This window comes from Nicotiana tabacum, chromosome 24 (assembly GCF_000715075.1).
Source record: "Nicotiana tabacum cultivar K326 chromosome 24, ASM71507v2, whole genome shotgun sequence".
Taxonomy (NCBI): domain Eukaryota; kingdom Viridiplantae; phylum Streptophyta; class Magnoliopsida; order Solanales; family Solanaceae; genus Nicotiana; species Nicotiana tabacum.
The window spans coordinates 58,650,188-58,677,288 of NC_134103.1; the positions used below are offsets into that span (position 1 = coordinate 58,650,188).

At 38.3% G+C, this 27,101-nt stretch overlaps 1 protein-coding gene across 1 annotated transcript; it reads left to right on the top strand.

Moving 5' to 3' along the window:
- The first annotated feature begins 636 nt into the window (after positions 1-636).
- On the top strand, positions 637-26,180 carry LOC107828154 (5'-3' exoribonuclease 4-like). Its single transcript, XM_075247494.1, has 24 exons — positions 637-987; positions 1,074-1,176; positions 5,811-5,887; positions 11,997-12,176; positions 12,272-12,391; positions 12,540-12,602; positions 12,726-12,866; positions 14,782-14,946; positions 15,128-15,205; positions 15,565-15,642; positions 15,926-15,970; positions 16,073-16,141; positions 16,229-16,324; positions 16,482-16,512; positions 16,653-16,710; positions 22,353-22,481; positions 22,567-22,643; positions 22,731-22,771; positions 22,967-23,041; positions 23,255-23,412; positions 24,292-24,396; positions 24,487-24,562; positions 25,375-25,457; positions 25,624-26,180. The coding sequence occupies exons 1-24, from the start codon at positions 784-786 to the stop codon at positions 25,862-25,864; spliced, it is 2,493 nt and encodes an 830-aa protein (XP_075103595.1). The 5' UTR covers positions 637-783; the 3' UTR covers positions 25,865-26,180.
- Positions 26,181-27,101: the final 921 nt, after the last annotated feature.

The following is a 27,101-nucleotide window of genomic DNA, read 5'->3' on the forward strand; positions in this document are numbered from 1 at the left end:
ATTTCTACAAACTCTATTAGAGTTATAAATAAAATTTATTGTCTTTGCTTGTATTTAAAATCAAATTATAGAATTTCAAGAATTTTAAAAAGAAAAATAAGGTAAAATACTTACCTTAAATTCAGAATTTATTTCTCAAGGAATAATGGAACAATTGACAATCATTATGCTCAATATTATGTACAAGTTGAGCACCATGCACATATCCCAAAGCCTCTACTCAATTGGTTTGAGTCTCGTGCTGATAACGTGTTATGAAACAATAAAAGAAGAAGAATATTATTGCAGAGAAAAGTAGAGAGAGAGAATTTTTATTGATTTGGATAAATTACAATGGAATAGAATACCTCTATTTATAGGAAAAAGTGGCTTAGCCACCAAGTAATAAACCATAAAATCTCTCTAAAATATAAACATTATACAATTCTATTTATAATAATATTATAATTTTTTTTAAAAAAATTAAGCCTCACATTAAACTTTGGCTTTGAACCAATAGGATTTCCCCCCCCCCATTCCCCCCCCCCCCCGAGTTATTTATATTAAATTCTCTTAATTTTTTAATCTCTTTGTGAAAGGAATCAACCATACTACAATGAAGGTATAAGAGACTGAAATTACAATGTAGTAAAGTAATTCAACTCGACCCCTAAAATGTTGCATGGTTTCAAACTGATATAAAATTTTCTGTATCTTAACAGCGAAAAAGCCCATAGGCATACAAAACCTTAAACCCTAGCGTAAACCCCGAGTTCTCCTGTTACTCAAGTCTACTTTCAGAAAATGGGAATACCTGCATTCTATCGATGGTTACTGGAGCGTTATCCACAGTCTGTTGTTGAGGTTAACGAAGAAACCCCAGCCGTCATTAATGGGGTCACTGTCCCAATTGACACTAGCGACCCTAATCCCAACGGCATTGAATTCGATAATCTTTATTTGGATATGAACGGAATCATTCACCCTTGTTTTCATCCAGAAAGCCTGGTACAGTTTTTTTACATATACAATACATATAAATGCTGCAAATTTTAACTTCTGTTGACCTCGCAATTGTTTTGGAGTATCTGCAGCCTGCCCCGGAGACACATGATCAAGTCTTTAAAGCGGTTTTCAACTACATTGATAGAATCTTTTCAATTGTCAGGCCTCGCAAGCTTTTATACATGGCGATTGGTTAGTCAACTATCATCACTTTTCACAATCAATATATTCTATGTTCACCTAGTTGTCCAGGTTGTAAATTCCAGTATGTGGTTTTTGCTATTATCATCATTTAAAGAAGTTGACTAGGTTAGTCCAATATTGGCTTTCTTTCTTTTGGATACACCGTGCAATATTATCTAGTAACTTACTTAGGATTTTCAAAAGATTCAGTTAGGAATTCATATAATGTACTATTACATCCTTCCTATTTCATATGATCTAGTTTGGTATATGGTGATTGATTTAATTAAATTTTGGTATAGCATCGGATATTGACTTGTTTGAAAATAAATATCAAGTCTTTAGTTTTTATCTAAATACAGATAAAGGAGTGAAGGAAGAAAATACTTCTTTTCTTAAAAACATCACGAATTGAATTATAAAACACTCTTTTTCTCTCTCTAGAAGTCCTCCCAAGAGGCTTCGATGGGAAGGAAAACCTTCTTCTTAGCTAGAACAAATCTTTTGAGATACCTAAACACACAGTCGACAAGGACAGAAGGTATGCATGGATCGAGGGAAGGAAATTCATTGTCCAATGCATGACTGTTCGCAGAAAGTTCCTATTTTGGACATGTCAGATGCTCAACCTGGATTCAAGCATCTCCGACGATGTCTTTAGAAGATGGAACGAGAAAAATGAGGTGTATGAATATGCTATTTTGCAGAAATTTAACGACTTCAGGAGATATATCAGTATTTTTGTGCAGCATAGAGGATTAAGAGAAGAGTTATCATCATAGTAAAAGTGTTCCAAGGTGCAGGATGGCAAGACGTTACAACAAAAATTCAGGGCTTTGCTGGCAAAGAGAGTACACTCTCAGTTTCTAACCCATTTCAACCATATATAGAGGTTCCGAAGCTAAACCGTTGGTTAGAGAACACGGTAGATCCTAGCAATACTAGACAGGGAGACAGAAGAATCAGGATCAATGAAAAATGGAAGAAGATTCTCTAAACAGATGCACCCTTTAATTTTTTTTTTCTAAATAGATGCTTTATCGGGAACAAGATGAAATTGCAACCTGTTTGGAGATCAGAAAATGGGTCTAGAATAAGTGGAAGGTCCCCAAGTCTTTGAATTGGACGAGTTTCATTTTCTCTTCGAGTTCTCTTCAAAAGCAGAAACGGGATGTGTGAAGCTTGGTACTTGGAAACGGAGGACTCTGAAATGAGAGGGTGACTCCTACTTCAGGGTATATCCCAATTGACTTTAGATCAAAATGGTCTTGGATCCGATTGTTAGGTCTACCAGGCCATCTATGGTCATGGGGAATTTTGAAGGCATTAAGGACAAATTTGTGGGGCGGCTTGAAACTAAATAGGAGACACTTCTGAAAAGCCACCTCCAAAGGGCAAGGATTAGGATAAAGGGTTTTATAGAATATAGATAATATCTCAAAAGAAATTGAGGTGAAACAGATGATTTGGTGATAAAGGGCTTTATAGAATATAGATGATATCTCAAAAGAAATTGAGGTGAAACAGATGATTTGGTGTATAAAATTCCAATTTGGTTGAGACAAGCACGAGGGTGACTAGAAAATTTGAGATTGGAATTTTGACCTGATTCAAATCGTGAGAAGTAACCAGCTATGGTGAACAACAGCTTGAACCAGGACGTATCATCTTTTCTCATATAATCTAGAAATCTAGTGCTAAAAGGTTCGAGACTTGGTGGATAATGGATCTATGCCCTTCTCCACTTAATCTTTGCTCTGTACAAGAACATTTCGTTAGAAGTCTGAATGCCACCCGCATTACTCTTATTACCAAAAAAGTGGGAGCAAAAGAGGTACGTGATTTCAGACTCATCGGCCTCATCAGTAGTTTATTGAAGATTTTAACTAAAGTGCTAGCCGAAGTTTAAGGAAGATTATTTGGAAACTTGTCTCTTCTCATGAGCTGTCTTTCATTAAAGATAGAAAATTATGATGATGCTCTTATTGCTAACTGATTGTCTGGTCCTTGAGTGGTAGTTGGGGATTTTAATTACTAGATTTGCGTCGGAAAGAAAATGCAGCAACAGAACTACAGAAACAATGGTTGAATTCTAACTCATGTTTAGAGGATTTGTAGCTGATAGATGCCCGTCTGAATGAAGGAAAATTCATTTGGTTTCAAGGAGAACATGGTAATGCTACCTCGAGGATTGATGGAATACTCTTTTCAATTAAATTGGATGAAGAGGTCAGCTGTATCAACAATATGTGCTACCAAAACTTGCTTGAGATCATCCTCCAATCATTCTCCGGTGTAGAAATTGGGAAAAAACTAACTCCTACTTCAAGTTTGAAAAAAAGTTGCTAGAATTTGAGGGCTTAAAAGCTAATTAAAGGGTGGTGGGAAGCTTTTTTTGTAACTAATATACCTGGAAAAGTAGATTTTGAAAGAATGGAGCCGATATTTTATTGGTAGTCTAGAGTTTTTTTTTTTGGTAGTATAGTGACTAGAAGTGGAAGAAAAAGCTCTGTCCGGCATGATAATTGGCTCGGATATTCTCCCTGCAAAGATACTTTTCGTGATTTGTTTGAGTTATCAACTTAAAAGGAAGCTTCTATATCACAATGTCGATCTTCACTACACTTGGAACTTGGATTTTATTAGAAGATACTTGAATGATTGGGAGTAGGAAAGGACATGTGAATTTCTCAAGCTGCTGGAGACCCATCAAAGTTGGTCTAACAATGAAAATTCCTTAAGCTGGAAACTGCATAGTGAAGGAATTTTCTCTATTAGTTCATGCTATTCATCATTCACTAGTATTGTTATATTAAATAAGAGAGAAAATTGAATTTAATTCTTTTTTTTTACAAAAACTTTACAAGAAAATTAAAAATTAAATTAGGAGTAAGCTTGTGACACTTTCAGAAAAAAAAAAAAAAGAATCCCTTTGTAGCCAATCATTTATTAAAAAAATTGATCAGCTTAACACAAAAGTAGAAAAAGAAATAATAGTAACTTGGTCCCAGGCGTATTCGTCTTCAATAAAGGATTGGACTCCAACTGTTCGTCCAAAGCCTGTGATGAGTGTGTCTAAAGGGTCTTTCTTTTGAACTGCTTTCCAAAGCAGCCAATGAGCATGGTCACAGATTTGGAGATCCAATGCACCCTACAAAGTCAATTGCTTCACATGGCTAGTGATTGAAGGAGCATGTCTAACACTGGATGCTTTGCAAAGGAGAGGTTTTCAGTTATTTAATACGTAGATGTTTTTTATGTGGAATTCAATGAAAGTTCAGAACATTTATTCTTCCATTACAAAGTGACATTCCAACAACGTCAGATGTTTTTATCTATAATGAGAGTGTAGTGGGTGATACCCACATCCCACTTGAAGTGCTTCGATGCTGGAGCTTAGAAAGTTATGACAAAATGCTCAAGAGAAATGCTTAAACATTATTTGGTAGACAATTTGGAAAGAAAGGAATCAAAGGTGCTTTGAAGGACTCTCCAACCCCATCTAGGAGACTAGTTTAACTGGTTACTTTGTTTGCTGCTTCATGTAAAACATAGGGGAAGTTGAAACTATTCTAGAGGATTTTGAATCTCTTCATGTATAGATGAGGCTATATTAGTCGGCCTAACCCAATCTTTTGCTTCTTCTATTTTCTGTTTTTGGCTTTGGCTATTTGATGTATGTAACTAGCCCAGCACTCGGCCAGTGCTGTTTTGACATCAGTGAAAAGACTTTTACCTTGAAATTTAGTTGGTGCAATGTTGAAAGGTTTATCCTTATTGCCTGTTGTAAGTTTAACGTAACAGTTGAGTAAAAACTTCTCAAAAAAAAAAAAACATTTGAATAAAAGTAGAACCTTGAGAAAGCAATAGAAAACCAAGAAACATCAAACAGATGGGAGTTTAGCTTTATCCCAGTAAAGTAGAGAGCACGGGTGTCTGCATAACAATCGTGGACAATTGAGTTGTCTTCGTGTTAAAGTCTTACTTCGGAAGTTTTTGCTAGGAGGTAAAATTGTGTTTGCTACCTTGCCTCTCTTTTTTCCATTGGCCATTGGATGGCAAGCCCCAACAAAGAGAAGCTTAAGATGAAACTCTTGAATTTTTTTCTTACATTACCTTTCTGATAAATAAATTAGTACTTAACCTGTTAACCAAACTATTTTTCCTTGTGTATGTGCTACATTTCCTTCAAAAAAAGAGGAACTTATATATGTTATGGCAAAAAGTGAAAGATATTAGTAATGGTTGCTTTGCCATAAATCAAAACATTGTTTGCGAAATACGTCTAGAAGTTAAATGCTGTATATAAGAGATTGTGTTTACATGCATTTGAGGTTTGAAGTAGAGATGTCGTCGATATATTTACTTATTTATTCCAAAGGTCTGTATGATGTCACACTTATTGTTTTCTTGTTTAAATCATTTAGATCATAGATGTGATCATTTTCTTTGTAATCAATGCAGAAGTGAGTTCTTCTGGTCTAGCTTGCTAAATATTTTCTCAAACTTTTGCCCAGGTGTACCACTTCCATTCTTCATTAAAACATTGCGAGATGTAGGATTGTCATAGGAACCATATTGAGCAATAGCTAATTTGATTTATTTACCTCATTCCTCGACTAATGATGATATAATATCTGCAGATGGTGTTGCACCACGTGCCAAAATGAATCAACAGCGTGCGAGACGTTTCAGAGCTGCTAAAGATGCTGCTAATGAAGTGAGTTTTTTCACCTTAAATCTATTAGTAAACCATGTGGAAACTATTCTTGATCAGATTATATTGATAAGTAAAGTTTCATTGATTTGCACCAAGAAAGAGCTGAATATGTACACAAAAGAGGACATGGGTTCCCTAAAATATGAAGGGAATCCAGGAAGTCCCGCAAAAGAAAATACATGAGTCTCTGCTTCTAATTACACCAAGAGCATAGCAGTTTAAAAACCCTAGACTTCACAAAAGGAAAAAGCATACAAGTGTTTTCACAACATCTTCTATCCCTTTCATTCAATGAGCACCAAAATATACATAAAGGTTAGCGTTCCATATGTATTTGGTTTGCTTCCCCATTCACTGTCCTCTCCAGCCTTTTAGTGCATATTTTAACGGTTACAGGAACTATCAAATCCTCCAGATACATTCGGGAACATGACCCAAATGTCCCAATCAAAGCAGCAATTCAAAAATAAATTTAGCGGATTCTGCTTCAGCTTGACATTGATAGCATCTATTGCCTAGTCTGAATCCACCTTTTTGGGATTTATCTTGAGTAAGACAAGCTTCATTCATTATAATCTTACCAAAACATGTAGCTCAAGGGGAAGCTTTTGTTTTCTAGATGATTTCCAAGGCCATATGTTGTTCTCCCCCTCCAAGCTTCATCATGGTACTGTTACAGGATTTTACCATGGAATACCATTTTTCCTCCTTTCCAGATTATAGCATCTGGTGTGTCAGTCAGCTGTATCACATTTTCCAGCCCCCTCGTTAGCTCCCATAGCGTCCAGTTCCCAATCAAAAAAGTTCCTTCGAAGGTCTAGATTTCATACTTGACCTTGTCTACTTTCGGCAACGGTGATTTCTTGCTCGAGCACCAACCCGAATATTTCTGAAAAGCTAAATACAATTCTTGATCATATTAGACAGGAATCTGGCTTTTCTTCTTGGGGGACTTTTGTAAAAGGGAAGCCTATGTGAGAAAGCATGAGAGAAAATATATTATTGATATTAGATACCCAATACAATACAAGAGGTCCTTATTTATAGCTACAATGACATATTACTCCTATTCTAATGTGGGACAAGACTACATTATGTACATATCTGTAAACTAACACTCTCCCTCAAGCCGGTGCATACAAATCATATGTATCGAGCTTGTTACATATATAACCAATACGAGGACCAGTGAGGGACTTGGTGAAAATATCTGCAAGCTGATCATTCGACCTCACAAACTTTGTAGCAATCTCTTCTGCAAGTATCTTTTCTTTGACGAAGTGACAATCAATCTCAATGTGTTTAGTTCTCTCATGGAACACCGGATTTGATGTAATATGAAGGGCAGCTTGATTATCGCACACAAGTTCCATCCGACTGATTTCACCAAATTTCAACTCCTTGAGCAATTGTTTGGTCCAGACTAGCTCACATGTTGCCATAGCCATTGCTCGATATTTTGCTTCTGCACTAGACCGAGCAACTACATTCTGTTTCTTGCTCTTCGAAGACACCAAATTTCCTCCTACTAAAACACAATATCCAGACGCACGTCTATCAGAAGGTGATCCTGCCCAATCAGCATCTGAGTATCCAACGGTCTGCTCATGACCTCGATCCTCAAACAGTAACCCTTTGCCTGGAGCCGATTTTATATACCGAATAATACGGACTACTGCATCTCAATGACTATCACAGGGAGAATTCATAAACTGACTTACAACACTCACAGGATAAGAAATGTCGGGTCTAGTCACTGTGAGATAATTTAATTTACCAACCAGTCGCCTATAGCTTGCAGGATCGTTAAGCGGCTCCCCCTGTCCTGGCAAAAGTTTAGAATTCGGATCCATCGGAGTGTCAACAGGTCTGCAACCTATCATCCCCGTCTCCTCAAGAATGTCTAAAACATATTTTCTTTGAGAAATAACAATACCTGAGCTAGACTGAGCAACCTCAATACCTAGAAAGTACTTCAATCTGCCTAGATCCTTAGTTTGGAAGTGCTGGAAGAGATGCTGCTTTAGATTGGTAATACCATCCTGATCATTACCAGTAATAACAATATCATCAACATAGACTACTAGATAAATACAGAGACTTGAAGCAAAGTACCGATAAAACACAAAGTGATCAGCTTCACTACGAGTCATGCCAAACTCTTGGATAACCGTACTGAACTTACCAAACCAGGCTCGAGGAGACTGCTTTAGACCATAAAGTGACAGACGCAAGCGACATACAAGGTCACGAGACTCCCCCTGAGTAACAAAACCACGTGGTTGCTCCATATAAACCTCATCCTCAAGATCACCGTGAAGAAATGCATTCTTAATGTCCAGCTGATAGAGAGGCCAATGACGAACCGCAGCCATGGATAGAAAAAGGCGGACTGATGCGACTTTAGCCATGGGAGAGAAGGTATCACTGTAATCGAGCCCAAATATATGAGTATATCCTTTGGCAATAAGACATGCCTTAAGTCGATCAACCTGGCCATCGGGACCAACTTTGATTGCATAAACCCAACGACAACCAATAGTAGATTTACCTGAAGGAAGAGGAACAAGCTCCCAAGTATCACTTGTATGTAAAGCAGACATCTCGTCACTCATAGCCTGTCGCCATCCTGGATGAGACAACGCTTCACCTGTAGACTTAGGGATGGAAACCGAGGACAAAGAAGATATAAAAACATAATGAGGAGATGACAGACGATGATAACTTAAACCGACATAGTGGGGATTAGGATTAAGTGTGGTCCGTATACCTTTTCGAAGTGCAATCGGTGTACTAGGAAGAGACAAGTCCACAGTAGGAGCAGGGTCAGGTGCAGGACGAGAACCAGTTGGGCCTGATGTAGGGCGCGGACGACGATGATAAGTCAAGAGTGGTGTTCCTGTGGCTGAGGATTTAGGAGGAACAACACCAGACTCCTCAACGGTTGGTATGGGTGAAACTTCTGTGGTCGAAGGTGGAGGAGGAGCTATAGTAAACTCCTCAAAGGTCGGTATAGGTAAGACCTCAGATATATCATGGTGGTCAGCAGAGGTAAAGAAAGGTTTAGACTCCAAAAATATGACGTCAGCCGACACAAGGTACATACGAAGATCAGGGAATAACAACGATATCCCTTCTGAACACGAGAATAACCAAGTAAGACATACTTGAGAGCACGAGGAGCTAACTTATCTTTCCCAGGGGCTAAGTTATGAACAAAACACGTGCTCCCAAAAACACGAGGTGGAAGAGAGTATAAGAGATGGGAGATGAAGGCATCCGATTAATCAAATAACAAGCTGTGAGAACTGCATCACCCCAAAAACGCAACAGAACATGAGATTCAATTAGAAGTGTGCGAGCAGTCTCAATAAGGCGCCAATTCTTTCTCTCTGCAACCCCATTTTGCTGAGGGGTATACGAACAAGATGTCTGATGAATAATTCCTTGAGAAGTCATAAACTGCTGAAACTGAGAAGAAAAATATTCTAAGGCATTATCACTGCGAAAAATGTGAACACCAAATTGGTTTTTTATTTCAGCACAGAAACTATGGAATAAAGAAAATAACTCAGAACAATCTTTCATTAAGAAAAGCCAAGTATATCTTGAATAATCATCAATAAAACTAACAAAATAACGAAATCCCAAGGTTGAACTGACTCTACTAGGACCCTATATATCAGAATGAACTAAGGAGAAAACAGACTCTGCATAACTCTCAACACTACGCGGAAAGAAGGCTCGGGTATGTTTCCCAAGCTGACACGACTCACAATCTAATGTAGACAAACTAGATAAATTAGGCACCATCTTCTAAAGTTTGGATAAACTCGGATGCCCTAAACGTCTGTGGATTAGGTCTGGAGGATCAATAACTAGACATGTTGTGGAAGGACTGAGTGAGTTAAGGTAGTAAAGGCCTTCTGATTCACGTCCTGTACCAATTGTCTGTCCCGTACTGCGGTCCTGCATAATAAAAGAATCGTCAATAAAATATATACCAAAATGGAGGGCACGAATCAAACGACTAACAGATGCAAGACTAAAATGACAGCCAGAGACATAAAGAACGGAATCTAGGGTGATAGAAGACAATTGATTAGCTTGTCCAACTCCTTTTGCCTTAGTTTGACATCCATTGGCTAAAGTAACAGTGATAAGAGAATGTGAATATACAATATTCGACAAAAGTGATATATTACCAGAGATGTGATCAGAAGCGCCTGAGTCCATGACCCATGGTCCAAGAGTACTAGACTAGGAAACACAAGCAAAAGAATTACCAGCAACAGAAGTATCAGTCTGAGCAACCGAGGCTACTTGTGGAGATGTCTGCTTACTTGCTCGATACTGAAGGAGCTCATTATATTCTTCTTTAGATAAAGAAAATCCCTGGTTACCTGTAGTCTCGGTCCGAGCAATGTAAACATTTTTGGGTGGACGACCATGTAAGGAATAACACATTTCACGAGTGTGTCCAAGTTTGTGACAATAAGAACACTTGGGTCTAGATCTTTCAAAACAACCTCCTCTTCGTCTATTCTCCATAGTTTGAGATGCCCGAACATCCACTGTCTGGGATGCGAGAACAGAGAAATCAAGTATCTGTGATGAGATCACTGGGTGACTTGGTGCTGCAGCAAGGCGGAGTAATCGAGAGAATAATTCATCAATTGTGGGGAACAGTCAGACTAGCCAAAATTTGGTTGCGTACTGAATCAAGATCATTAGAAAGTCCAGCGAGGTTAAGAACTAGAAACATTTTCTGTTGCTGCTCTTGTTGTTGTTTTTCAACACTAGCAGAAACTGGCATCAACTTCTCAAATTCCTCCATGATTGCATGTACTTGACCCAAGTAAGTAGACATATCTAATTCCTGCTTCTTTAAGTTTGTCATCCGCGATATCACATCATAGAAGCGAGATATGTCATTAATGTATAAGGTACGAGCCTTTGCCCAAACCAAATAACATGTCTGGAATGGACGAAACAAGGGCATCGGCTTGGAATCAATAGATTGCCACAAGATGCTACATAACTGAGCATCGATCTTTGCCCAAAGTGCTATCGCCTTTTCATCTCCTTTGCTAGACTGTTTGATTAAATGATCTTGAACACCTTGGCCTTTACACCACAACTCGACAGATGAAGCCCAAGCTAAGTAGTTTGAACTTCCCATTAAAGGTTCCGAGGTAATCATAACACTAGAGTTTCCAGAACTCATGTTTCTAGACCCAAAAACATCAAATCCCAAAGACATCGTTGCAAATTATTACCAAATAAGAGAAAGAATCAACTATAATCCACTGAAACAGAGTAAGGAAACATTGAAACAGAATAAGGGAATACTGTAGCTGCCGGAAAAAACTCAAAGTGGTTGGAATGAAACGAAAACAATAAGGGTAGGATCGGAATTACTAGGCGATCCGACTGTTCAACCAGAACTTTTTCAAAATCTGGCCGGAACAGGGCTCACGCGCCGGCGCGTGGGTCAGATCTCGCCCGAAAATTTCTTCCTTTTCCGGCGCGTGAGGGCGCGTGGACATGTGTTTTCCGGTGGGGTTGACTGGGGTTTGGTCGCCGAAGCCTGAGGAGTCTTGTGGTGTTGTTGGTTTTTGCACAGCACCAACAGAAAGTGATTTGCTTACGGATAACCTTCTAAGTCGCCGGAAAATTGTACGGCGAAGAGTCTTTCTTCCCGGAATCGCTGTAATTTATGCACAACGATAAATCTCTCACGATTGCTCTGATACTATGTGAGAAAGCACGGGAGAAAATATATTATTGATATTAGATACTCAATAGAATACAAGAAATCCTTATTTATAGCTATACTTTACAAGGACATATTACTCCTATTCTAATGTGGGACAAGACTACATTATGTACATATATGTAAACTAACAACCTAAATGTTTTGAATATCTAATTTGGGAATTTACGAGTTCAACATACAAAAAGCAGGAATAGACATATATGTTGCAAGCGAACAACATAGAAGTGTATTCCAGAAGTGGAATTTGGAAGTTTTGACAGTGTAGGGATTTCCCCCTTTCTTTCCTTTTTTCCTTTTCTAACAAAGCAGATTGAATTTTATTGTTTTTAGGCCTCTGATACAGGGAGAATAAGAGGGAATGATGAAACAGAACGGGAAGGTTTAAGTACTAAAAAGTTGGATTCAAATGTTATTACACCTGGAACGAAATTCATGGAACTGCTGTCATCTGCACTTCAATACTATGTACGTTTGAAAGTGAATGTAGACTCTGGTTGGCAGGGAATCAAGGTAAGCGTACTTCTGCTGGACACTTGCTCTCATGCTCTATAGGATATGCTTTTTCCCTCATACATTATGCTTCTTCTACACCGAGATCTTTTCAGGTTATTCTCTCTGATGCTAGTGTGCCTGGTGAAGGGGAGCATAAGATAATGTCTTATATTCGCTTGCAAAGGAATCTTCCAGGATTTGATCCTAATACACGGCATTGCTTGTATGGTTTGGTAATTTGTGGCACCCTACTTTTCTTTCCTTCTCTTTTCTGCCGTACTCTACAGCAGCCTACCTTGCCCTTTTTGCTTTATGCTGAAGTGTTCTTTCATGACATCTTTCAAGTGGGTTTTTTTTACATATTTTCTGGTGTTTCCACAGGACGCAGACTTGATAATGCTGGCATTGGCGTCACATGAAGTTCACTTTTCAATTCTAAGAGAGGTCAGTGTGTTTTTGGATTTGTGTTGTTTTAGGTCTTTTTCTTTTCACGTTCTTCTGGCTATGTCATCACAAGGGGGAAACAAGTTATGCTGGCTATGTAATGAATTTTGTCCTTGATTGCAGGATGTCCGCAAAGATAAATCAAAGGATAGAGGTCAACGGAATAGGCAAGATATGTATAGACAACAAGCAGGTAGGCACCCAAAAAAGGGGGAAGGATGCGGCAAGGACTTAGCGAACTTAATATCAGAACAGAAGTTTCAGGTTAGAAATTTGATTTAGTATGACGATGGTGTACCATTGTGTTATTAAGCTCCGCCCCTGCAGTAAGTTGTAGGGATTTGATGTGGTTGTCTTGTTCTGAAAGCTGAAATTTTAAGAACTGCTCAATATAGTTCTATACTTCTATTATGCTGCTCCGAAAAATTCTTATTATTTCGAGAACTGTGGGAAATTAATCTATGTTTGTGAATCCAAATAACTGAATCTATGGTGGTTCCAAGAAGGGAATTTTTCTCAGAAAATCAAAGTAACTTATGTTTGAATGCTGAGGCTCCATTTGTTTCTGGAAAAACATTTTCTTTCTGTTTCCTTTCATAAATTTTTCTAGAACGTTTTTCTCTTCCTGATTATATGTTCAAAATCCAAACTGGTTCTAGTTTCTTGTGGTTATAAATTAAGAAAAACCAACAAATACAGATGAAAGAAAGAATAGAAATGGCAATGAGAGGAGATGAAATCCTGGATTTCTGAAGTTATGATCTCATACTGGCATCTTATCCGCCATTAAATTGTTCTCTATCTCTCTGTCCTAATCATTATCAGTTAGGAAAATATTTGGAGAAAGCCGTCAAAAGCTGGCTTACTGAATTAACAAGAAACAATTGGAAGGTACTCGCTCTGTATATGATGTACCAATTTCGAGGGAATAAAAATAGTTTCTTTGGTTTAAATTGGTTTGCCATCTGAAATTAATCTGATAGAACAAATTGACAATTTCTCCATTTGTCTTAATTTAGATGAACTGTTACTGAATTTTGTTACAATTGATGTCAAAGTTAATCATCTATGATTCTCACTCACCTTTAGATCTAATAAGTAAAACCAAGACAGAGAAAACGAGATAGAAAAATATAGGAAAGAGGGTTTGGGTTGACGAACACCCTGTAAACTGTTAAGTAGAGAGAGTTTATTGGAGGACGCTGTTATCGTGGGTGGAAAATTGGCAAAAGAAGGCTGACATCTCCAACATGGTTCTTTCAATCCCTCGTATTCTGGTTTTCCTGCTACTTTTCTCATATGGAGTAGATGAAATAAAATTTATATGTGTCCAGTGTCATACTTTGTCTGTAAGGAGAATTGAGAACGGATTGCATAATCCTTATTATTACCTTTAGGTTCCAATTGTTTCCCTGTTATCTGGCGGTATTATCTGTTAATAGCTATCAGTTCAATAACTCAAGTAAGGGGATTAGCAAGCAAGTATGCGTCCTGGACAAGGATACAACTAGGTTATGAGAGAGAACAAAAATTTGGTTGGCACGAGCTTGGCAGAGGAAGGATACATAGGAAAAACCTGACAGTGTTTAAGTTACAAGTTCGAATTTTCGATGTTCAAGTGCAACCATATTAAGTATGAAATGCACGTCTTACTGTCTATCACATTTATAGTGGCGCAGCATATATATATGAAGAACTAATTATTTTGAAAAGGTTATGGTTAAAAAGCGATGTCAATTTGATTTAAATTGAAAATGTAAAAGACGAAAAATAGACAGCTAACTTTAAAACCATGTGTGTCCATATTATGTGCTTCTATAACTTAATATAGTGATACATAGAAACTGTCCTGCGGTCACAGTCCACATGTATGATAAAGCGGTCAATTTCTCCCTCTTTCTTTCCATGTGGATAAAGATATAGTTGTATGTAAATCATGTGAACTACCATATTTCCCTTTCTGTTAACCTAATCAAATTATTTAAGTACCTGGTATTATCTGTTTCCTTGTTGTATCATACCAAATAAATGCATTTCCAGCAAATACTTCATAAGATTGCTACTTACAGGATGTCCAGTCTTACCTATACTGGACATTATATTATATTATATTATATTATACTATACTATATTATACTATACTGTATCTTTCTAAATTTCTGCTGCTGGATCTTTTCAGCTTCTTAAAGTATGGGTACTCAGAGATTATTTGGGATACGAACTTCAAATTCCAGATCCAACTGTCAAACTAGACCTGGAGCGACTGATAGATGATTTTGTTTTCATGTGTTTATTTGTTGGAAATGATTTTCTTCCCCATGTGCCATCTTTGGAGATATCAGAGGTTTGTATTCTTTGGATGCTAATTAGTGCTTTTCTCATTTAGCCTACAGTACTAATTGCCCTTTGGTTTTTGGAGCTAGAATTTTGCTGGCAAAGAGTTATGTGTTGGTGTTCATATTGAATGTATCTCCTTTGTCCCATCTGCTTCTATTCTGAATGTTCTTTTAATTGTGAACCTCTAGGGAGCCATTGACTTACTGATTGATGTCTACAAGAAGGAATTTGTCAATTTGGGTGGCTATCTTACTAATTCTTGCCAGGTACAGAATTGTCTGCTTCTCTGTGTTGCTCCATTTTCATTTCCGACCTATGCCACGTTTCCATATGTACTTTCTGTCTTACCATTTGCTCGTTGGTATAACAATTGTGAAGGCTATTGTGATGATTTATTGTATGAAGCAGACGTGACCCTAGTTTGTCTGAAATATGCAAGGTCTGGTCTTTATTGATGTTAAATTTATAGGTGTGTGTGAAGGTTTGTAAATCTTGTATCCAATCATTAACTAGTTTTAATGCCTGATAGAACTTTTCTGGCTCTAAAGTTGTCTAATCCGCATGATATGTTTGAAGTACTTAGTAGTTGTATTTGATTATGGGTTTTGCCCATTCATTACTGCAGGTTAATTTGGAGAGGGTGGGGCACTTTATACAAGCCATTGGTTCTTATGAGAATGCTGTCTTTAGGAAGCGTATCCAGGTTTGTCTGTGATGTCATTATATCATGCCATCCCAGTTTTAGTAGATGTGGGGTTCTCTTGGCTCCTATCTTTTGGGGTTGGCAAGTCTTAACCTTTGTTTTGCACTTTTGCTACAATTTGTGTGGTCACCTCTCAGTGACGTGTTTACTTTTTGTTTGAGTTGAACTCTTTATGCAATATCTGTGGTCTATCTTCTCTGTCAGAAATTTAAGCATCGTCATTAACTCTGGATTTTTTTAAACAGTAAATATTTTATTATAATCAAAATTTTTATTTATTCAGGCACAGAAGCATTGGGGGATACACATGCAACGCCCAACTTTAAATGTGAGTGTGATGTGTTGAACACTTAACCTTATTTGAAGTTCTTGATGGATAGAGAATCTGATCAATTTCGTAATCCATGTTTGGTGATTGTCGTTTACACAGTTGGCTGTTCAGCAGAATCAGGACAAAAGTAACCATGTACAAGACAAGACCCTTTCTGTGGTTGATAAGGTCTCTTAGTCATCCTTTTATTTCCATTTAGGTTCATTGAAAAAAAAGCTTCTAGAATATCCTGTGTGGCTGGGTCGTATTTGTCAGGTTAAATTAGGAGAAGAAGGCTGGAAAGAAAGATACTATGTGGAAAAATTTGAGGTTCAAACCGAAGAAGATTGCGTCAAAATTCAAAGGGATGCGGTAAGCAGATTTAATATCATATACGCCTACAGGACAATCATCATAACCCACTGGTACCAACTTAGTACCATATTTTTTATATCAATATATATAAGACTTTACCAGTTGAAAAATAAGAATGTCATATGTGTCCTATAGACTGAATGTTTTCCTGAAGGTGTTGCAGCATTGCTTGAACCACTACCTTCGTTTAGATGACATACCTCTTTTCTTCTTGAAGAAACTCCTTCCTCATTTAATCTCGTATTTCAAAATCTCAATCACAAACTGATTGCTCCATTTCTCTAATCTATTCTTTCTTTATGATTGTGTTCTTCCTGTTATATAGGTCTTGAAATATGTTGGGTCATGCATTATTACTACCAAGGAGTGTGCTCCTGGCAATGGTCTGTCCTGCTCTTTTCTTTCCTGACTTGCTGCTTCTTAGCATGAGCATTATTTGGTTTTATGTCATTAACATGTCAAGCTATGTTTTTAGTGAACTTTCCTGAGCAATTGATAATTGGTGTTTAATTTTGTGTAGAAAACTCAGCTAAGTGACCCTTAATCGGATTGCCAGTGGGTCAATATGGTATAACTCTAGTGCATCTTATTTTGACTGCTGGCCAATCTTTGACAAAAGAATGCATGAATCTGCAAAATGTGATATATCTATATTTGGAGCTATCTAGGCATCAAGCAGTATGCTAATTATTGTTCCTCTGGATAGTATCATCAATCATTTCTGTGCAAGTATCTAGAGAATAAGGTCAACTATTACCTGAATTTGGTGAATTCGGTACAGAATTTAAAACATTTGGAGTCTTTATTGAAAAATTTAAAACATTTGGAGTAAATGTATCAGCAATGTGCTGGTTGGTGTAGCCTTCTTTGTGTATGGTGGGTTGGTTCTCGTATTAGTTATATGTGTAACAAGCTCGGTACATATGATGTGTATGCACCGGCTTGAGGGGGAGTGTTAGTTTATAGATATGTATAGTGTAGTCTTGTCCCACATTGGAAGAGGAGTAATATCTCCTTGTAGTGTATAGCTATAAATAGGGACCTCTTGTATTGTATTTATCATCCAATATCAATAACATATTTTCTCCCGTGCCTTCTCACATGGTATCAGAGCATTAGTGAGAAAAGATCGCTGTGCGTCATTCCAGCGTTAACCGGGAAGAAAGAACTTAGTCATCGTGTAATTTTTCCGGTGACCTAAGGCTTGTCTAAGTGAAAGTCACTTTCTGTCGGTGTTGTGCTAAAACCAACACCACCATCAGGTAGATCACCCTCCGACTACCAACCCCTTGAAATTTTATCCGGCAGAAAAGCCGCCACGCTCTTCCACGCGCCGGAAACAACTTTTTCGGCGAGGGTTCCGGCCACTTTCCGGCCATTTTTTCGCGAAGCTTCTTCAGGACAGTGTGTTCTCCTCAAAATTCCGAGCCTACCCATCTAATTCAAATCAAATTCCCGCCACTTTTATATTTTTCCGGCGTGAACAGTGACTTCTCTGGCCATTTTTTGAAAATATTTCTTCAGGACAGCTTGCTCACAAAGGAATTCCGAGTCTATCCATCCTGGTTACAACAAATTCCGACAACTTTGAAATTTTCCGGCGAGCTACAGTGTTTCCGGCGTGAACAGTGTTCCGGCGCAGAACAGTGTTCTGTTTTCCTGCTGTAAATAGTGTTTTTCAAGTTATTTCTTCAGCTACTACTACAAATTGTAGCGACATGGGGACCGATGCTTTGAAAAGTCGGATGGTTTCTTTAGCAGAGTATATTGAGTTCCTTCAGTATAAAGCATGTAAGCAGACATCGTCTGAGATAGCTTCTGTTGTTCAAACAGGTAATAGCGTGACTTGTTTCTCCCAATCTTCATCCTCTGAGTTTTGGGTCATTGATTTAGGTGCATCAGATCATATTTCTGGTAACAAATCTCTTTTCACTACTATTTCGTATTCTCAATCTCTTCCAAAAGTCACAATGGCCAATGGGTCTCAAACCATGGCAACTGCAATAGGTCAAGCAAGCCCACTTCCTTCCTTACCTTTAGATTCAGTCCTTTATGTTCCTAATAGTCCTTTTAATCTCATAGCTATTAGTCGCTTAGCCAAATCACTTAAATGCGCTGTTTTATTTCTTGATGACCATGTTTTTATACAGGAACGCAGTACGGGGCGGATCATTGGTACCGGGCGTGAATCAAACGGACTTTATTACCTTATCCTTGCTAAATCACATGGACTCACATCTTGTCTTCCTTCTACAACTTGTCCTGTTACTGATTCACCAGATTTATTACATAAACGGTTGGGACATCCCAGTTTGTCAAAACTTCAGAAAATGGTATCTGGTTTATCTCACTTGTCAGCTCTAGAGTGTGAGTCATGTCAGCTTGGTAAGCATACCCGCTCCCATTTCCCTCGACGTCTTGATAATCGAGCAGAGTCACCTTTTACTTTAGTCCATTCAGATATTTGGGGTCCTAGTCGGGTCAGTTCCACCTTAGGATTCCGCTACTTTGTTAGTTTCATTGATGATTATTCCAGGTGCACTTGGATATTTTTGATAAAAAAATCGATCTGAGCTGTTTTCTATTTTCCAGACCTTCCACGCTGAAATTCAAAATCAATTTGGGGTTTCTATTCGCACATTTCGTAGTGATAATGCCCGAGAGTATTTGTCTTCCCCATTTCAGCAGTTTATGAAATCTCATGGGATTATTCATCAAACATCTTGTCCGTACACATCTCAACAAAATGGGGTAGCTGAAAGAAAAAATAGACATCTTATTGAAACTGCTCGTACCCTACTCATACAATCTCATGCTCCGTTGCGTTTTTGGGGGATGCCGTTCTTACATCTTGCTATCTTATTAATCGTATGCCATCTTCAGCTATCCAGAACCAAGTTCCATTCTCTGTCTTGTTTCCCCACTTACCTTTGTTCTCTCTTCCACCCCGTATCTTTGGAAGCACTTGTTTTGTCCATAACCTTACTCCAGGAACAGATAAGTTAGCTCCTCGTGCTCTTAAGTGCGTATTTCTGGGTTTCTCGAGAACACAAAAGGGGTATCGATGCTACTCTCCTGACCTCTAGCGGTACCTTATGTCCGCTGATGTTACCTTCTTTGAAACCCAATCATACTTCACAGGTTCAGGTCATCACTTAGATATTTCTGAGGTACTACCAGTTTCATCTTTTGGAGATTCAGTCACTCCAGCTCCACCACCTACAACTCCAGTTGTAGCTCCACCACCTATAGCTCCAGTTGTAGCTCTACCACCTATAGCTCCAGTTCCACCACCTACAATTCCGGTTGTAGCTCCACCACCTATAGCTCCAGTTCCTCCACATAATCCAGTTCAACCTTCTGCAGCTCCACCATTCTTGACTTATCATCGTCGTCCACATCCAGCATCAGGCCCAGGTGATTCACGCCCCGCATCAGATTCTGCACCTACTGCGGACTTGTCTCCTCTTAGTCAACCAATTGCACTCCGCAAAGGTGTACGATCCACACTTAATCCTAATCCCCACTATGTCGGTTTAAGTTATCATCGTCTGTCGTCACCACATTATGCTTTTATATCTTCTTTGTCCACTGTTTCTATCCCTAAGTCTACAGGTGAGGCACTATCTCATCCAGGATGGCGACATGCTATGATTGACGAGATGTCTGCTTTACATGCGAGTGACACTTGGGAGCTTGTTCCTCTTCCTGCAGGTAAGTCTACTGTTGGTTGTCGTTGGGTTTATGCAGTCAAAGTCGGCCTGGATGGCCAGATTGATCGGCTTAAGGCTCGTCTTGTTGCAAAAGGATATACTCAGATTTTTGGGCTTGATTATAGTGATACTTTCTCTACCGTGGCTAAAGTAGCATCTATTCGTCTCTTTTTGTCCATGGCTGTTGTACGTCATTGGCCTCTTTATCAGTTAGACATTAAGAATGCTTTTCTCCACGGTGATCTTGAGGGAGAAGTTTATATGGAGCAACCACCTGGTTTTGTTGCTCAGGGGGAGTTTAATGGTTGTGTGTGTAGATTGCGCAAGTCACTATATGGTTTGAAACAGTCCCCTCGAGCTTGGTTTGGTAAGTTCAGCACAATTATTCAGGAGTTCGGCATGACTCGTAGTGAGGCTGATCACTCTGTGTTTTATCGGTATTCTGCTCCTAATCTGTGTATTTATCTAGTGGTTTATGTTGATGATATTGTTATTACTGGTAATGATCAGGATGGTATTACTAATCTGAAGGAACATCTCTTTCAGCACTTCCAGACTAAGGATCTGGGCAGATTGAAGTATTTTCTAGGTATTGAGGTCGCTCGGTCTAGCTCAGGTATTGTTATTTCACAGCGGAAGTATGCCTTAGACATTCTTGAGGAGACTGGAATGATGGGTTGCAGACCTATTGACTCTCCTATGGATCCGAATGCTAAGCTTCTGCCTGGACATGGGGAGCCTCTTAGAGACCCTACGAGATATAGGAGGTTGGTTGGCAAATTGAATTACCTCACAGTGACTAGACCTGACATTTCTTTTCCGGTGAGTGTTGTAAGTCAGTTTATGGATTCTCCATGTGATAGTCACTGGGATGCAGTTGTTCGCATTTTTCGGTATATAAAGTCAGCTCCAGGCAAAGGATTACTATTCGAGGATCGAGGCCACGAGCAGATTGTTGGGTACACAGATGCTGATTGGGCAGGATCACCTTTTGATAGACGTTCTACGGCTGGATATTGTGTTCTAGTAGGAGGTAATTTGGTCTCGTGGAAGAGCAAGAAACAGAATGTAGTTGCTCGATCTAGCGCCGAAGCCGAATATCGGGCCATGGCTATGGCGACGTGTGAGTTAGTTTGGGTCAAGCAGTTGCTCAAGGAGTTAAAGTTCGGAGAAATCAGCAAGATGGAACTAGTGTGTGATAACCAAGCTGCTCTTCATATTGCGTCAAATCCGGTGTTCCATGAGAGGACTAAACACATTGAGATCGACTGTCACTTTGTCAGAGAAAAAATACTTTCAGGAGATATTGTTACAAAGTTTGTAAAGTCGAATGATCAACTAGCAGATATTTTCACTAAGTCTCTTACTGGTTCTCGTATTAGTTACATGTGTAACAAGCTCGGTACATATGATGTGTATGCACCGGCTTGAGGGGGAGTGTTAGTTTATAGATATGTATAGTGTAGTCTTGTCCCATATTGGAAGAGGAGTAATATCTCCTTGTAGTGTATAGCTATAAATAGGGACCTCTTGTATTGTATTTATCATCCAATATCAATAACATATTTTCTCCCGTGCCTTCTCACAAGAAGTAAAACAATTATTCACTTTATGACAATAAGAATTAGCCAAGAAGTTTGCACAAATTTTCCAGAGCCTATTTCATCACCGAAAGTGATATATTATTAACAAACTAATCTTGCAAATAGCTAATCCTCTTGCACCAGCTGGTTGTTTCTTTTAATTGAAGTGGAGCCGATATACTTCTAAACAACCTGAGTTGGCCACACAGGAGTTCTGAGTGATTTTTGGTAGCATGTTTTGATCTGGTAGAATTACTTATGATTTTTAATTTGCTGTAGGGGGGATGTTTCTTACTTTTCTAACCATAGAAACAATTTTTTTTTTATAGAAATACTTAAAAGGAAAGTCTCTATTCATTCTTGAATATCTTGTGTTAGACTATAAAATATACTATGCAGATTTGTCTCTAGCATGAAAGATTTCAGAAGTATATGGTTTTGCTCTACCCTTTTCTGGATAAGGATGGTTTTGCTCTACTTTCTGCCTTTTTTATTTCAGCTTTTTTTTCCAGGAAGTTTATTTTGATCGGGTCTTGACCATATTGTTCATTGGTTATTGTTAGTATAGTCATTCTTCCCTCCCCCTTCCCCTTCTATGCGTGTTATCTGATCCATTTTGGCTGTTGATTTGTTTAGGTATTTGGTGTTGCATATTTTCCATTAATTAGCTATTTTTGCCAAATTGGGAAATTAATGGCGCAGTTGTTCTGTTTTGATATGAAACTGCAGGTTTTATCCTTATCACTATGCTCCATTCGCATCTGATTTTCATGATCTTGACCGATTGAAAATCCACTTCACAATTGGCAAGCCCTTCAAGCCTTTTGATCAGCTAATGGGTGTCCTTCCAGCTGCAAGGTATTAAAAACCTATGCTCTTTTTGATTTGTGTAGATGGTTTTGTTCTTCATTTCTTTGTATAACAGAGCTGGTGTACATGACAGTGCACAAGCACTTCCCTTTTCTTACAGGAAGTTGATGACAGATCCATTGTCCCCTATTTTGAACTTCTATCCTAGTGGTAAGGTGGATTTTGAAAAAAAAAAAATGATTCCATTGCTTAACGAATATCCCTTCCTTGAGATGTATTAAAAACATATTTCGGCAGATTTTGAGCTTGATATGAATGGGAAGAGGCATGCTTGGCAGGTAATTTTAGATAATCTACTTTATTCTTACAATCTATTGCTCATATCACTTTCTACTTCTAGTATCTGAACCTGCTGTGGATCCCTCTTTTTCCCTGTCCAATTATCGTTCGTAATACAAGCCGTTCTTTTTCTTTTTGAGTTAATTAACTGGGAAAACATTAAGGATGATATCAATGTTTCTTATGGTTTGTAGGCTGTTTGTAAGCTGCCATTTATTGAAGAGAGCCGTCTTCTATCTGAGATTGCAAATGTTGAAGATACTTTAACGGTAATGTAACTAATATTATAACCGAAGAATAATGTTGCAGATGCCATTATACAGCCATGTGTATGCAAAACACGTATCCATGAAGCAGCAGTAATTCTTGGAATTGTTTGAGCCTTGGCAACATTGTTTCCCATCACAACTTCTAGCCCCTGAACTTTACATCTATGTTTGTCTGATATACACTTAATTCTCGTACTGTTTATTGCGATTTAGGTTGACGAAAAGCACAGAAACAGTCTTGGCCTTGATATGTTGTTTGTTTACATGTCACATCCTCTAGCAGCGAAGATCCTTGCTTTTTGTGCAAGGAACAAGGACAATCCAAAGTTGCCAAAGGCTAAAGTGAAAAGGAAAATCCATCCCGAGTTCAGGTGATGTGATCATGGCGGGTGCCATTCAGGAAGTGGACTTACTCTTGTTTTATCTGTTTGTGACATTTGAATAGTTTGGAGACTGAGGAGTGCCTTCACCATTTTCACTCCGTTGGCACAGATTAAAATTTGTTGCTTGGGGCATCGATTGGTAGAATCATGTGCACGCTTTGTGGTTGACTCACTATATTTAACTGCGTACATCTATGTTGCTTGGACTCTCCAAAAGGGTTGCCGCACCCGTGTCGGATCCTCCAAAAATGCACTAAATTTGGAGGATCCGACACGCACCCAACAACATTTTTGAAGAGTCCGAGTAACATAGGCGTACATCACGTAGCAGATTCATTCTTTCTTCCCCGTAAACTTGGATTAAGGAACATGGGAAAAGCTTTTGCTTCTTCTTATGTAGTATCAAGTGAAGCTGTGTTCGGCTAATTGTTCTTTGGGTGGTTAGATTCCACTTATTTGCATGAGAAGATTTCAACTACTGGTAGTACCTTAATTGGAATGAAGTGTCTCCTTTCTAGCTAAGCTGGTTCATTTCTGCCATTGCCTGAAAATGTTGCCCCTATTAAAACCAATCTTGTTATACAGTTATAGTGGCACATGGTCTGAGAGGGTGCTCTTCTTGCAGAATCCTAGCGGGACACAATATAACTGGTCTTTCATCTTTACATGTATAAGAGCTAATATAAGTTCGTCAGAAAAGGGGATGTCTTTTGATTTTCTACTTTTGGTGTCTTCCTGGGTGTTCTATAATAGTTGCATTACATGTGCTGATTGCTGATTCTTTTTCCTTGTAAATAAAGAAAGTATTCCAATGTCTACTTATCAAAAAAGCTCTGCCACTAGATGCTGACTGATTTCTTTTGGCAGTCATGGAATGAATGGATTCATATACATTTCTGATAAGCCTGTATGTTCTGTTGAGATCTATCCACCCGTTCAGGACATGGATGTGATAACAGATAATAAAGTCATGTACGTGTTTTTCTGAATTTGTTTGCTTCAAATATGCAAAAAGTAGGGCTACGGTCTTCTCTTGAATGATTACATTTTGATCTTCTGCAGATCTGTGTTTTATAAAGTCCCTTCTTTCCATCCTCACATTCCTAGACCACCAAAAGGAGTAATAATGCCTAGAAAGGTATGTGAAGGCGTTTTCTTTGGGGTTTTTGGCGATCGTCAATTGTGCTTTCTTATATGCATGACCGTTATTTTGTGGCACTATTATTGGAATACATTTTGTATAAGGAACATCTATATTTTTTAGCTTCTCTCAATTGTTATCGTGATGAATAGAAAGATAGCTTTGAAAAGGTTACTATTTTGTATTTCACGTCTATGATATAGATTTTTCCAGTTTGCTGGTGAAATTGTGTGAAGGTTTGGAATTCAAGATTTAACAACTAAGAATATCAGCTACATGTTTTATTATGCTTGAGAAAATTAAATTAGGGCTGAGGAGAGGATAGAAAATTGGAAGAAAATATCAGAACTGCCTGAAGTCCATGGACTAAATCACCACCACTTTAGTTTGATACCCCTATTTTGTGAATTGGATGAGATATTTAACTGTGTATATTGAGTTCATTTCACATCAAATTCTGGTGACCTCAGGCAGACAAAGTTAAAATGAGACTAAAATAAGCAGTTCCGCAAAGTGGAAAACTGAACTTAATTCTTTTTTTTTTTTTTTTTTTGGTCTTAACGTTTGCAGATGTCCAAGTCTGCTGTTTACCTCAAATGTGCAGACATCTCTTTACATCTTAAAAGTATTCGCTTAAGATGGCACTTCTAGTTATCAATCTTAGTGTTACTGCACGGCTCAGTCGATGAAATGACGAGCTAGACATCAACTAATCACTTAGTCGTAATATCATATGCTACATGTCATATGATACTCTATCTTTTTTTATTTTTCTTGTTTTAACTTACAAGTTCTGTGCTCTCTTGTAGGTTATCTCCGAGGATGTAGTCCAGCCTCAACCTTTATTATGGCACGAGAAGACAGCTGTTGCTGAACACAGATATTCTAGAAGGTAAGATGTCCTGTTGTATATATTTTCTCAAATATTCAGCTTGGAGACAGTTGCTTGGATTTCTCACCATGTGAGATATGCAGTCAGTCAGAGTAGTCTATTTTCGACACCGCTACAAATAGCTGTTTAAAAACTGAGGATCTCTGCTCTGTCATAACCTATACAGGTACATACCCCACAATTCTGTATCAGGACCTCGTTTGGCAAGATTGGCTCATCAGCTTGTATCAGAAAACAGTCTCCTGAAGCACCAAGTGAATGGAGATGGTGGCAATGATAGCCACTGTGAGAAAGGAAAGAAGAAGCGTACCGGTGCTGAAAGAAAGAAGCGGAAGAGGCAAAGACAAGAGGCAGTAGTGGGTTCGTTGGAACCACAAAGCATTACGCCAAGCCTTCTTCCTTGTTGATTATTGGTGTCAACTTGTAGTTAATGTTGAGTGTCATTTGCTTATTGCATCAAATTAGGATAGAGGCCTCGGCAGGATGAGGAGGAGGGCCTAAAAACGAGGCTGATCTCCACGAGAGAACTCCAATGTTGTACTATGAAATCCTACAAAAGTGCGAAGGGTGTAATAACTTATAGCTCCTAATTCATTTTGTCATTCTACTTTTCCTTTTCATTCTTATTTATTCTTCTGTAATTTGCATATACTTATAAGTTCCAAATTTTGATTCTAAATTATTCATCATTAGTTGTCATACCATTCTGTTGCCTTTAGTAAATGATGTTTTGCTAATTCTGGTTTTAGGATCCTTATATTAGCTATAATTATGCAAGTCGGTAATAGTATCAATTACCTATTTTATACTTGATGCATTTTGTGGTGGCATGCGAACGGGGTATCCAGCAACTATATGGTCACCATTAATGCATTGAAAGTACAATAGGAACTCGGGACGAACATTACATGTCAAAGTTTAGGATTATAGCAGACATTTAACTCATAAACTTTGTAAGTAGTAAATTGAATCAGAGAAGCTGTAACTGCGCCTGCAAGGAAAACAACGCAAGTAATTCTAGCCTGCCGGCTATACGAGTAACAAGTGGGGAAAAAAATAGGTACACCAATTGTGGTGAAACATGATCAAGCAGCTATAACCATTACTTGTCCAAAAACATATACGAGACTCGGAAAGTTGAAGCAATTCTGGATTCTACTTAGTCCATTGTCAATAACTGCCAGAAAGCAACTGCTCTTGCCACCCTAAATGGCCCTGTCGTACTCCAGTTCACATCACGATCTAGTTGGTACATAGGAAAATACACAGTTCGGAACTAGATAATGTTAAATTAAGAGTTAAAAATCTTCTTCTTCTTCAGTTCCTTGATAGCGGATGAACACTTAATTTCAGCAAGCCAGAAGGTTGAAATGGCTCATTTTCTTTGGAGCATCGGTATTTAAAAATGAATGAAACATGTATTTGTTGGGTATGGGAACAAGATTTCATACTGGAATTTAATAAGACTAGATGGTTTGTGCCCGTGCTATGCACGAACATATGCCCGATATTGTTAGAATTTAATACTAATGTACATGACATATAGGTGCTTATATACATACGTGGAGTTAATTCAGCAAAACTGAAAGTCAAGCCAAACGAATTAGACTCATTATCGCACTGTTTCAGCCACAAATTCATTGA

What these genes read in the sequence shown, in the direction of transcription:
- LOC107828154 (XM_075247494.1), top strand. Translation starts at nt 784, where the DNA reads ATGGGAATACCTGCATTCTATCGATGGTTACTGGAGCGTTATCCACAG. An exon ending in CTGGTTGGCAGGGAATCAAG is followed by an intron (nt 12,177 to 12,271) that starts GTAAGCGTACTT and finishes AGATCTTTTCAG; the next exon opens with GTTATTCTCTCTGATGCTAG. An exon ending in CATCTTTGGAGATATCAGAG is followed by an intron (nt 14,947 to 15,127) that starts GTTTGTATTCTT and finishes GTGAACCTCTAG; the next exon opens with GGAGCCATTGACTTACTGAT.